Raw genomic sequence first — 13,461 nt, 5'->3', positions numbered from 1 at the left:
TTTTCTATTATGGCATAAGTGTTGGAGTTCTTAGTTCAATGAGTTTTTATCCTTTTCTAGAATAATAACTCCAAGATATCTTAAACATATTATACTCATGCTTTTCAGTGTACCATGAAGCTTGTTAAATTTCTTTGTTTAGAAATGGGTTGATGGTGAGTTGGGTTTTTACACATCTGGGTTGTCTTAGTGTGTTAGTATAGTGGAATTTGGCCTTATTCCAAGGATAAGGAACAAGAATGGACTTCAGGGTTTCATACCTTTACCTGTGGTATAATTCTCCAGAGTATAAGCATTAGTAATCCAGTAATAATCTGTAGTAGTCTGGTCAGTAAAGTTAGCCTTGCAACAGGCTTGTCGTATTTACCATTGCTAGTTACTGGTCCAAAGGAATTTAGTCTCGAAAGAGTCAACTTCCAATTATCCTGATAGGGCACAGGATAGAAATCTTATAGGGAGTATATCTTTGTCATGTATAATTGACTGAGAAGTACATTATATTTTTCATATGGTAGCTTTGTGTTGTTGTTTAACTGTGCCCACGTTAGATCTGGAAATGTTAATTTGCATTTCTAGAATCTGTTGTTCCTGGTGATTTGAAGGGCGGAAGGCTGAGAGGAGTTTCAAAGACACTAAGCCGACATCATTCGTACTGTTGGGTTTCTAGCGAATATTCTTCAAGGAACAGGAGTTGGGATGTGAGGTTTTCCAGGAGAGTCGCAAGCAGGAAGAGTGCTCGTATTACGTATTTATTTTTCCGGGTTATCAGTGCTTCAGAAAGGCTCACTTACTTCTTCTTTTCAGCAGGCAGATAGAAGTTCCTGTCACTTTCTCTTCCTTTATGGGGTAGGCTGTGACGTTCCTTCAAGTGGAGCCACCAGTCAGATGTCCATGGATCATGAAGAATTAATGCGCACCTGCACTCCCGGAGCCTCTCTTCGGAAGGGAAAAGGAAACTCGTCCGTGGTAAGCAGCTTCTTGGGTACTTTTCCTGCATCGTTACCCTCTGTGCCATGTGTTTTTTCCTGAATGGACTTTGGTAAATTGCGACCAGATGCTAGAGCGCGGTAAAGAACTGGTTAGATTCGAGTTCTGTCACTGATCTTTGTGGGACTTCAGGCATATCCCTAACATCCCTGGGACCCAGGTCATCAGCTTTAAAATGCAGATAACAACAATTTATGCCCCAGAAACGTCGTGATGATTAAATGAGATTGTGTGTAAACAGCACTTGACACTTACTGATAAGATATAACTGAGCGCTGTAATTACCGTAAATCTCTACTGTACAAAGGGCCATTCGTATCCCAGAAGTTTATAGGTTGTACCACCTAACAAGAGTACAGATTTACTGGGAGAGAAAGTATTTTGCTTGATATAGATAAGTGTCTGTGGTTTTTGTTTGTGTACAGAATTCTTTTTAAAAATAAATCATCGTACAAGTGAAAATAGCAGGTCATTACAAAAGAGTGTCTTTTCCAGACCAAACTTTTTTTTTTTTCACACTGTTAAAAACATAAAAACACTATTTGTGGCATTTAGAATGCAGCTACCAATCTAGAGAGTACAGTCTTTAATTCTTATCAGTGGAGAGGAGTGTCTGTCTAGGATTGTCGTAGAATTAGGTTAACTTTCCTAATCTTTGCCATAGTACAGTCTGCAGGAATCTTGATTATACTGATATCTCACAGAAGATCTTGCTGGTCCACGTTACCATTGGCATTATACTGTTAGACTTGGAAGTCAAGAAATACGGACCAAAGCTTGTTTATCCCTAATTTTCAGTCCAACCTTCTGTTGAGGAAAAAACAAATGAGCATCACAGTGTTTACTGCTGTCTATGGTAACTGCAGAATTTACATTCTCTTTGTAAATGAGGATTTCTTGTGGGCATGTGTAATCCAGAGTCAAGTACAACTTCTACAACAACATTTGGTCCTTGTCCGTGCCCTTGTTTTAGGCCTTGTTGCAGTGTACTTACTTTATTTCGTCCCCACGGTAGGTAGATAGACTTTCTTACTAGTTCCTTTGTCATTTATAATTGAGTTGGAAGTGCATTGCGTTTTTCATTCCGTAGATTGACGCTGTGGGTACTTGTGTTTGCGTTAGACTTAATCTATAGTTCTCGAATCTGAAGTAGGATAATACCTATTTGATTGGAAATTGGGCAAATAGTAGCATTACCCTGGTCCGAACAATCTCATTTCTCATCCAGACAAGATATTTAGGGGGTTGAAAATTCCTGTTGTGAGTGCAGGGGAAAGCTTTTGTGTGGTATTGAATGCACATGTACGTGGTGCGCAGTTTGTTGCGCTGCTGGATTTTATAAATAAAATGACCTGCGTCGCAAACACAGCGCCTCCCATCCCTGCCCTCCAGGAGAGCGCGGCAGGGTGCGGCAGCGCCCCACCCATATGCCGGCAGGCGCACACCAAACTGGAAGTGGCCCTGTACATGTTTCTGTGGAGCCCTGACACCGAAGCCGTCCTGGTGGCCATGTCCTGTTTCCGCCACCTCTGTGAGGAAGCAGACATCCGCTGTGGGGTGGATGAAGTGTCGGTGCACAACTTCCTGCCCAACTATAACACGTTCATGGAGTTTGCCTCTGTCAGCAATATGATGTCAACAGGTAACTGGGGATGATGTCTCCCTCCCCCCCACTCAGTTTGCCTTGAGTCGCACGACACCAGCTAGTGCTAGGAGTGGAGGGAGCTTCGAGGGTTCACTGAAATAGCGTTCCTGAAATCCTTTCTACATAAGAGAGGCTGAAAGTAAATAGCATTTGAAATAAATTGTTAATGTCTCCCTGAGCTTGCAGTACGCAGTACGTTTGTTTAAAACCTGGCAGCATAAATGACTGTCGGTTACAGATGATGTAATTTCCTGAGGTTGAACTGTACATGGGGACGTTAAACACACCGGCACGTGTTGTGCGTAAATAAAGGTGGGAGTAGCTTATGTTACGCTGTGGCCCTTGCGGAGTCCGAGCTAAATCCCGGCCCCGTGAGGTCGGCCAGAGGAAGCACTCCTTCCAGGCCTCCTGCTCTGCCTTAGGGGTTTGGCCCGCCAGGCTCTCCCTTGGCGTTCGGGGCTCTGAGTTCAATGAGTTGATGTGCTGTTGTCCTTGCTTAGGAAGAGCAGCGCTTCAGAAGAGAGTGATGGCACTACTCAGGCGCATCGAGCACCCCACTGCAGGGAACACGGAGGTATGCTGTCTGCAATGGACGCAGCCCCCCAGGCCCCGCCCTTGGTCGGAGCAGCCGCGTGGTGTGTGTGTGACCAGGAATGGGTTTTGAAGCAGATCTAAGATATATGTGCATATTACACATGGGATATTATGCTTGTAGTGTGCACCGACTTTGAGACCTACTGCTGGTTGATTTTTAGTACTAGGTTTAAAGTTGCTTTCAAGTGGTAATTGCCTTCATTTTAGGCTTGGGAAGATACACATGCAAAGTGGGAACAAGCCACGAAACTAATCCTCAACTATCCAAAAGCGAAAATGGAAGATGGCCAGGTGAGTTCGTGAAGTTGATTTTTGTCTTTTAATTGATCTGCTAAGCATGTGTACTTCATTTCAGTAATCTGTTGAGTCACTCTTAGTATAAGATATGTGTATAGTTGTCGTAAGACTTCCTTAGTTTGGTTCATCTAAAACTGCACTATTATGGGGCGCCTGGGTGGCTCGGTTAAGGGTCCGACTTTGGCTCAGGTCATGGTGTCATGATTTGTGAGTTCCAGCCCCACGTTGGGCCCTGTGCTGACAGCTCGGAGCCTGGAGCCTGCTTCAGATTCTGTGTCTCCTTCTCTCTCTGCACTTCCCCCACTCACTCTCTCTCAAAAAGAAATAAACATTAAAACTGCACTGTTATGGTACCCACTAGCCAATGTGGCTACTTAGGTTTAAATGAAAATTTATAGTAGTTATAATTAAATACAGTTAAAATTCAGTTTCTCAGTAGCCACTTCCAAGGATTCATTAGCCACATGTAGCAATTGGCTACTGTATTGGACAGCATGGATATACAGTGTTTCCATCATTGCAGAAATGTGGGCCAGCAGGAGGTAGAGATGGTTTGTGGTGGGGGCCCTTCCTTTATCTTCTTTCCTTCTCTTTTCCCATGATAGTACTTCACAGACTTTTCAGGAAAGGGATGACAAAGTTAGAGAAAATAAAATTGAAACAGTACATTTTACTGTTTTGTTAGGTATTCTTTTTTTTAATTAAGTAATTTATTTTTGAGAGAGACAGAGACGGTATGAGTAGGGGAGGGGCAGAGAGAGAGGAAGAGAGAGGATCCCAAGCAGGCTCTGTACTGTCAGCACACAGCCCAGTGCAGGGCCCGAACCCACGAACCTGTGAGGTCATAAAATATGTACGTGATGTCATTTGGAGAGGACGTGTGTGGCTTTAGGATGAAAGCTTTTTTATTAATTTTTAAAATTTTTTTTGGTAACTTTCATTGAGATATAATTTGCATACCATACAGCTCATCCATTTAAAATGCACAGTGCACTTTCTGCTGCCTTTCCTTGCTGCCATAATGGTGCGCACGAATGTTCTGGCAGATGCTCTCAAGAGCATCAACAGTGCCAGAAAGAAGCACACGCCGGGTTTTCATTAGGCCGGGCGCCAAAGTCGTTGTCCGGGTTCTGACCGGGATGACGAAGTGTGGCTACACTGGTGACTCTGAAATGATCGATGATCACAGAGCCGGGAAGATTGCCGTGAACTTCGCAGGCAGGTTCGGCAGCCCTCGATTTGACGTACGACTCGAAGACCTAGAAAAGTGGCAAAATAATCTGCTCCCATCCCGCCAGTTTGGTTTCATCGTATTGAACCTCAGCTGGCAACATGGGCCATGAAGAAGCAAGATGGAAACACACAGGAGGGAAAATCACAATCCTGCATTTCTTTTTCTAGGGATATAATACATTATGTGCAAATAAAATGCCACAATAGACCAAAAAAAGAAGTACAGTTAGTGGTTTTAAGTCTGTTTACAAAGTTATACAACCATCACCCCAATCAGAAAACCCACACACCCTGGAGCTACTATTCCCCTATCTCCCCCCTGCCCAACCCCTCCAGGCAGCCACCAGCCTGCTTTCTGTAGATTCACTTGTTTTGCACATTTCACATAATGTGGCTGGTTTTTCTCACTTGGCATAATGTTTGTAAGGTTCGTTCATGTCAGTCAAAAGCTTTTTGAAAGGAGTTTAATATTCTGGTTTGGTTATATTAGTCTATGACAACAATATATTGGTGGCTCCTAAAAAATGTATATGGTCGTCTGAGTTTGGACTTCTTTGTTTTTCATCTTGCACATCATTTTTTTATTGGAATATAACATACATACAAAAACATGTATAAATCTAAGCGACAGTTTAGAATATTAGGAGATGGACATGCCCATGCAGCCAGCACCCACATCAAGAAGCAATTCATTAGTAGCACATTGGAAGCCTTTGTTGAGCCCTGCTACCCATGCTAACAACCCAAGAGTAACCCTCGTCCTGACTACTGAATACAAGAGCTTTCCTGTTTCAAACTTTCTGTAAATGGATTGCTGGAGACGTAGTCCCTTAAATCCGGCGTCTTTCACTCACCGTGGCTTGTGAGAGTCACGTACACTGCTCTGGACCACTGTCGTTCATTCACTGGTACTGCTCCATGTTATTTCATTCAACGGACAGTCCACAATGTAATTTTGCTTCCTACTCTCTTAGGACATTGGAATGCTGTACAAAGACTAGTTCTTTTGACTAGTCCTGCTTTGAACATTCTTGACTGAGTCTTTGTTAACTGTCGAGGTGTATTTCTGCAAAGCACATACTTAACAGTGGAGCTGCTAGGTGACAGGCTATGCAGATTCACCTGTGGAGAATATAAACTGATACAAGTACTTAAAAAACTGGTGGTTTCACAAAGGCTTTTGAAGGACACCATTTTAAAAAAATGTTTGTTTATTTTTGAGGGAGAGTGTGTGCGCAGGGGAAGGACAGAAAGAGAGGAAGACAGAGGATCCGAAGCAGGCTCCGCACCGTCAGCGCAGAGCCTGATGCGGGGCTCGAATCCACAAGCCATGAGATCATGACCTGAGCTGAAATCAAGAGTCGGACTCTTAACCAACTGAGCCACCCAGATGACCCAAGACAATTAACATTTTAAAATGGACTGCTATATTGGGGTGCCTGGATGGCTTAGTCGGTTAAGCGTCTGACTTTCGCTTAGGTCATGATCTCGCCGTTCGTGGGTTCGAGCCCCTCGTCGGGCTCTGTGCTGACTGCCAGCTCAGAGCCTGGAGCCTGTCTCAGTCTGTGACTCCCTCTCTCTCTGACCCTCCCCTGCTCACGCTGTCTCTCTCTCTCCTGGAAATAAAAAAAAAAAATTAAAAAAAAAAAAAAACATTGAAATGGACTGCTGTAGCACCTCTGTAAATGATGAAATACCCAGCCATTAAACACATTCCTTTTACTGGAACTAAGGCTACATTATATGTTAACTAACTGAAATTTGAATAAAAACTTGAAACAAAAATTTAAAAAAATGTATAAGCACTCCTTTTAAAGAGTATATGCGTGGGGCACCTGGGTGGTTGAGCTGGGTCAGTGTCCGGCTCTTGATTTTGGCTCAGGTCATGCACGGCCCTTGCGATGGAGCCCTGCGTGGGACTCTGCACCGATAGCCTGGAACATACTTGGGATTCTCTCTTCTCACTCTCTCCCTGCCTCTCCCTTGCTCGCACTGTCTCTTTCTCTCTCTCAAAATAAATAAACGTTAAAAAAAAAAAAAAAAAGGTAAAGAGTAAATGCCAAATTGACTCACTAACAGAGGTCTTTTTGTGGTTTCTTTTACCTGCATGAATGATTTTTCTGTGATTGTCAGTTTTTTGTGATTGTCAAATTAGAGCTCTCTGAAGACCAAAAGCAGAAAATGAAATACTGCATTTACTTTTTTCTAATTGAGTAAGGTAAAAAAATATTTTGAGGTACTTAAATTTTCAATAAAATTAGATAGTTATATCAGGCCTTGGCAGAGGTAAGCTGAAAACATTATATATAAAAATTTGTTTTTTTTTATTTCTTTTGAGAGAGAGCAAGTGAGTGCAGGTGTGTTCATGAGAGCAGAGTAGGGACAGAGAGAGAGGAGAGAGAGAGAGGAGAGAGGGGAGAGAGAGAGAGAGAGAGAGAGGAGAGAGAGAATCCCAAGCAGGCTTCATGCTCTCAGTGAAGAGCCTGACACGGGGCTTGATCTCATGAACCGTGAGATCATGACCTGAGCTGAAATCAAGATTTGGATGCTTAACCAAGGAGCCACTAGAGGCTCCAGCTGCAAATGTTATATTAACATAGTACATTCAGTTAATAACTGAATACAGTATGCCAGGGAATGGAACATTATCAAGGGAAACCTGAAATTATACTAGTGGAACAGAACTGAAATGCAAGAAACTTGTGGTTTCAAGTTTCAACCCCATTAAATGAACAGTAGAATTCAAACTAGAGAAAAAACACTAACCTCGTTCTTTATGTGCTTCAGAAGTCAAGACACAAAAGATTCACCCAGAGAGAAGAACAATGCCACTATCAAGGTGTTTATATTTCAGCTGAGGTTTAACTTCACTTCTTTAGCTTTTTTACATATATCATGTGATATAGTTCAAGAACATTTAACTGTAACTTGAAAGCAGAATAATCACTACAGTGTTCCCAGAGGCAAGAAGGGAGCAAGTATTATTGTTTCTCTTGGAGGGAATCTAACCAAGACTGCCAAAAAGTGCTGTGAATAGCAAGGCTGAGTGATGAAATATGAGCCCTGTGAGAGAATAGTCTTTAAGCCTGTTACGAAGACAGACTTCAGTTACTAAAACACAGGTTGATAATAGTCCGTTAAATGCGATGAACCTGCCATACCTAGTCAATAAGAACATGCAGAATGAGCTTTAACCAGCATGTAAAAAATTCCTCTTTACATGGGCTTGCCTACATTTTCAAGGCAGCCCTCAGTGACTCTCATTTGAATCTGCCAAACCAACATACCAAGGAACAGAGAAGCTTCTCTGCTTCATGTATTAATCCTTCAGAAAGATTAACTGACTCATATCTTGAACTGTATTCCACAATAAAGTCTTTCCAAGCAAACATTACCCAAATTAATGCCTATTGGAGCATTATGTTGAATTGATGTTTATGAACTGCACGTCCTTGAGGTAGACGTTAATGGTACATAGATGCTAAATTGGGAAGAGGTTGTTGCAGAGAAGATGTTAGTTCTGCATGTGAATTAATCTGAACTAGCTGCTCTTCACACCCAGATACTTCATCACAATTAGCCACATTCTGATTTGCACTGATCGCGATGCTGCTGCAACTGACATCGGCTGCACTTAGCCCATCATCAGCAATACGCCCTTCGCGGTGGTAACAATGGTGGCGATGGCAGTGCTGTGGCCCAATGAATTGTAGGCAGTTAAATGATCCATTCCCAGTAGCCTCCCCAAGAAAGTCCTCATTGTGTGCAATTCAAGATTCTTGACATGCTTGTGCTGTACATGAGCAGTGTTTATTTCCCCTGAAATATCATGCTCTGGATCTTGAGAATGTGAACAGGCATCTGGCATTTTTATTTGATTATCTGCTGATGGCATTACTTAGTGTTAAAAACCAGGTTCTTTCCTATTCCGTTGCTTGTCCCATTTCTTTCTGGTGGGCTGTGGGAATCCCCTAAGCAAATGCCTGCTTGATTTTCTAGCTTTCTGTTCTAAAGATCTGTACCACACCTGCTTTTAGGGGGATTGTGATCATGATTGTCATCTTCATCATCTTCTTTAAGGGGTTTCATATGGGCAGTGTCTTCTGCTGGGGCTCCCAGCTGACTGGCTGGCATGGCTAGAAATCCTCTCATTGCTGGATTCATCACTGTGCCCGCTACTCCTACCAAGACCCCTACTGTTGGCGATTTCATCACAACTTTCCTGCACAGATTCCTCTGTGTCTGAAAGTCGCCGCGCATGTTTGGGTCTGCTAATAAATTTGTCCATTTCAATGTCACTGCCTCCACCCTGATGGGTATCACTGTTACCAGTACTCTCAGTACTAGCTGCAGGGGACCAAGGTGATAGAGCTGTTCTTCTGAGCTCTTCTTCCTCTTTCTTGTTTACCTTAGTATTTAATAAAGATGCAAAAGAACTCTGCTCAGATACCTGAGCCTAGTGCTTTATTCTACAATGCTCTTTGTATTTTTTTTTTTTAAATAATGCTTTCATTAATGTTGATGCCAAGTACAGTGTTTGTTGAGCACAAACACTTGGCTCAAGGGGTGAAACTGGACAAAGAGGTGTCTGCATGGTGCTGGATCCAAGTTCTTGATAAAGAGAGGAAATAAGTGACATGAGTACTGATTACAGTGTTTCAGCACTGCTGCAGCCCACCTGCAGTCAACGTGCTAAGTACTCAGCCGCCCTTACGCTGCTCACAAATTCGAAATCTCTTGGCGCTGTGTGATTATCTCATGTGTACATTTGGTCCAAATCTATGCTCTACCACATTGTTGCTTCTAAGCCAGTTTGCAAGTTCTTTTACAATGGTCATTTCTTTGTCTGATACCAATGATTCTTTATGGCACAAATCAACGAAGGTGTGACGTTGATTCATCATCTGACTTAGTCCATCCGACCTCACAAAGTAGGTGACAAAAAATACTGAAATGCAAGACCCAGGCTTCCTCTGTCAAAGCAGAGAATTGTAGCCAATGGTCCTTTTCACTGTGCTACACGTTAAGTCACCATGTCGCGAGCGGCACCCTGTCTCTACTCTTGTTCCGAGAATTTGCACAAATTCCTCTAACATAGGTCCTAAAAGGGTTAATGTGCTGCACGACAGCAGGGATAGTAGTCATAGTCTGCTCTTAGCTACAGCTGTCATAAATGCATGCGTCATGAGAAACGGTAGTTTCGGGGGTTCCTTATTCAGAGCAATCGTTCATGGCAGAAAGGCCATTCTTCTCACACAACAAACATACATAATGAAACAAATGCAGTGGTACGTCTACATCATTTATATCACAGAATGGCCCTAACGTGTTGCTTTCTCGGGTTGATGGGTCCTCTGTAACAGGCTGAGTATTAGCTTGTAAGCAGTATGTAAGGAGAACTGAATTTGAAAAAGCTTTGCCACACATAGTAAAAGTTTTTCTTTCTCATCTGTACCCCGTGAACTAACAGGGTCAGAACTCTCTGAAGATGACTCCTCAGTCAGCTTCTTGTAGGGTTTGATTCTTCTCTATTGTTTGTTTTTCTACGCTCCCTTCCATACAGTCTCTTTTTGCTCAATGGTTCTTTTGCTTGATTACTCTCATCTTGCCATGCAGAATCTATGTTAGTAGTAGTATGATGTGGGTGCCTGGGTGGCTCAGCTAGGTAAGCGTTTGACTCTTGGTTTCGGCTCAGATCATGATCTCACAGTTCATGGGTTCAAACCCCGTGTCCAGCTCTGTGCTGATGGCGCGGAGCCTGATTGGTATTCAGTCTCGTCCTCTCTCTCCCTGCCCCTCTGTTTGCACTCTCTCTTTCTCAAAAATAAATAAATGAACGCTAAAAAAAAAAAAAAAAAAATAGTAGTACAGTGTTTGCAAAGCTGGTACCAGAGCACTTGAACTTGGACCATCACTAATAAGTACACACATGACTTGGTAGAAAATTTTCAAATGCTTTTATTCCTTGAAGCAGCGTAGACATTGCCTCTAGGTCCAGGGATTGATGTAAGCAAATAATTTGATTGTATGTTCCTTTCTGAGCTGCAGTCCGAAACCACCTTCTGTGTCTGATACCGCATATGTGTGTGTCGCTACCTCAATTTCGCAGGTTCATTTGCCCTTGAGCAGTGAGATACCTTGGTATCATTCGAAATGGTGGAGTGAAGACTTGCGTTTTTAAAATGTAAAAAATGTTCTTTTGTCACAGAAGAAATGCTGGATAAAAAGTAATTTGTCAAGTCTCTCAACCCATTAGGTTGGACTCACGTTTTCCATAAAATGTTTGTGTGTAGGCAGCAGAAAGCCTTCACAAGACCATTGTTAAGAGGCGAATGTCTCACGTGAGTGGAGGAGGATCCATAGATTTGTCTGACACGGACTCCCTGCAGGAGTGGATCAACATGACCGGCTTCCTGTGTGCCCTTGGGGGAGTGTGCCTGCAGCAGAGAAGCAACTCTGGCTTGGCAACCTACAGCCCGCCCATGGGCCCAGTCAGCGAACGCAAGGGCTCCATGATTTCCGTGATGTCCTCGGAGGGAAATGCAGATACACCTGTCAGCAAATTCATGGACCGGCTCTTATCCTTAATGGTGTGTAACCATGAGAAAGTGGGACTTCAGATACGGACCAACGTTAAGGATCTGGTGGGCCTAGAATTGAGTCCTGCTCTTTATCCAATGCTGTTTAACAAACTGAAGAACACTATCAGCAAGTTCTTTGACTCCCAGGGACAGGTAAAGTGTTTTCTGCTTTATTTTTCACCCGTTTGTACAAATAGATTGACTAGTTTGATAACGAAGCCTTCTTTTTGATTATTCCTTTCAATACTGGCATGAACATGCACTCACAGTTGTTTTTAAATGGGCAAAAAATTGCAGGGGGAAGAATCATCTAATATAGAGAGCAGTTTGGTTGTTAGGAACTCTAGTGAGAGGCTGTGCCAGGGGTCATGAATGTGTTGGGCATGAGTATGAGTGTCTGTCTGCGGGCCTATTTGGCTATATGCCCTGGGGTGTTTTTTGCAGGTGTGTGACAGCTGGGTCATGCAGTTTCATGCGGGGTGTGTTGGCGCTGCATCAATTCCAAAATGTATTTTGTTCTTTATGTAGGTTTTATTGACTGACACCAACACTCAGTTTGTGGAGCAAACCATAGCTATCATGAAGAACTTACTAGATAATCATACTGAAGGCAGCTCTGAACATCTGGGGCAAGCTAGCATTGAAACAATGATGTTAAATCTAGTCAGGTAAGTATTTCTGCTGAAATGTAGCAGAAACACATCAATATTGGTGGTTACTAGTGAAAGGGTTTGCTGTTCTTTATTGCACTCAAATTGGGATGCAATAAGGTAAGCAGAAGTATGTGCTCCTATAAATAAAAAGATTGCAGTGTTTGTAGTCACATTTCATCATTTTACTTAGAGATTAAAACATTTGCAAAACTTTTGTTTATATCTGATTCCCCCCCCCCCCCCCCCCGAATATTTCTGTCTAAATAGATATGTTCGAGTGCTTGGGAACATGGTCCATGCAATTCAAATCAAAACAAAACTGTGTCAGTTGGTCGAGGTAATGATGGCAAGGAGAGATGACCTCTCGTTTTGTCAAGAGATGAAATTTAGGTGAGTTCTCAAAAGAGCAAAGTAGGGTCTTGTAAATCTTAGGTTAAATGAAGTACCCCCCCCCAAAAAAAAAAAAAAACCCAGCAGGTACTTGATTATCATAGGAAAGGGGAGGGAGAAATTGGAAAAGTAGCAATTTACCTTTTTATTTTTCTCTCCCGGTGTCTTCAAATTTCCCAAAGCTTTGTGCCCACGACAATACTTCCTTTGTGTAAAATTATAAGAATTTGATTCTGCTTCCAAACTGAAATCCTTGCTAAGGGCTGTTGTGGAAGATCGCTATGCATGTTGACTGGCTGTGCGCCTCTGCCTATTGAGAGTTGGAGTAGCACTATCTCTTATGAAACTGCCATGTCGCCCGAGTGATTTGGCAAATATTTGCACTATTAAACAGATTTATATGACTGGAGGTGTATGTGTGACTTAAAAAAAATTGTTTGCTATTATCCTTTTCTCTGCCATTCTGTAGGAATAAGATGGTAGAATACCTGACAGACTGGGTCATGGGAACATCAAACCAGGCAGCAGATGATGATGTAAAGTGTCTTACAAGGTAAATAAATAAATAAATAAATAAATAAATAAAAGAGAGAGAATGATTTCTTTTTTTTTTTTTATTTTTATTTTTTTATTTTTTTTAATTTTTATTATTATTATTTTTTTTACAAATAGTTTATTGTCAAATTAGTTTCTACATAACACTCAGTGCTCATCCCCAAAGTGCCCTCCTTCATGCCCATCCCCCCCTCCCCCCCACATCCATCAGTCCTCAGTTTTTGTCAGCATTCAAGAGTCGAGAGAGAATGATTTCTAATTAAGTATTAGCAGACTTACTCAGGGTGTGGATACTGCATCATCCCTATTAGAAATATATTTTATGTGTTTTTTGGATATCAGTGTTTTGCATTTGAATTATTTAAATATTTACTTTTTATTTTTAACTGAATGATTTTCAGTAAAATCAAATGTGAGAAAGTGATGTTTGGAAATTTAGTGTTGTCTGTTTAGGAAAGGTAGTCAGTAGCTGTTGGAAAAGAAAATATATAAAACCGTAGATTGTATTTATTTTATAATTAGATAA

The 13,461-nt window shown here is 42.0% G+C and overlaps 1 protein-coding gene and 1 pseudogene across 3 annotated transcripts in view; both read left to right on the top strand.

Moving 5' to 3' along the window:
* Positions 1–13,461, top strand: part of NF1 (neurofibromin 1) — a 263,862-nt gene that overhangs the window by 108,163 nt on the left and 142,238 nt on the right. For all 3 annotated transcript variants that reach the window (XM_039252830.1, XM_039252840.1, XM_039252820.1), the window contains exons 17-24: positions 805–966; positions 2,380–2,629; positions 3,133–3,206; positions 3,434–3,517; positions 11,050–11,490; positions 11,866–12,005; positions 12,258–12,380; positions 12,850–12,933. In XM_039252830.1, coding sequence (XP_039108761.1) covers positions 805–966; positions 2,380–2,629; positions 3,133–3,206; positions 3,434–3,517; positions 11,050–11,490; positions 11,866–12,005; positions 12,258–12,380; positions 12,850–12,933 — 1,358 coding nt within the window. The remainder of the gene's footprint in view (positions 1–804; positions 967–2,379; positions 2,630–3,132; positions 3,207–3,433; positions 3,518–11,049; positions 11,491–11,865; positions 12,006–12,257; positions 12,381–12,849; positions 12,934–13,461) is intronic.
* Positions 4,539–4,924, top strand: LOC120245722 (annotated as a pseudogene).

The sequence above is a fragment of the Hyaena hyaena genome, unplaced genomic scaffold (genome assembly GCF_003009895.1).
Source record: "Hyaena hyaena isolate Hyena2069 unplaced genomic scaffold, ASM300989v1 scaffold_10, whole genome shotgun sequence".
Classification (NCBI taxonomy): domain Eukaryota; kingdom Metazoa; phylum Chordata; class Mammalia; order Carnivora; family Hyaenidae; genus Hyaena; species Hyaena hyaena.
The sequence above is the reverse complement of the archived record's forward strand: the minus strand, read 5'-3'. Positions and strand labels throughout refer to the sequence as shown.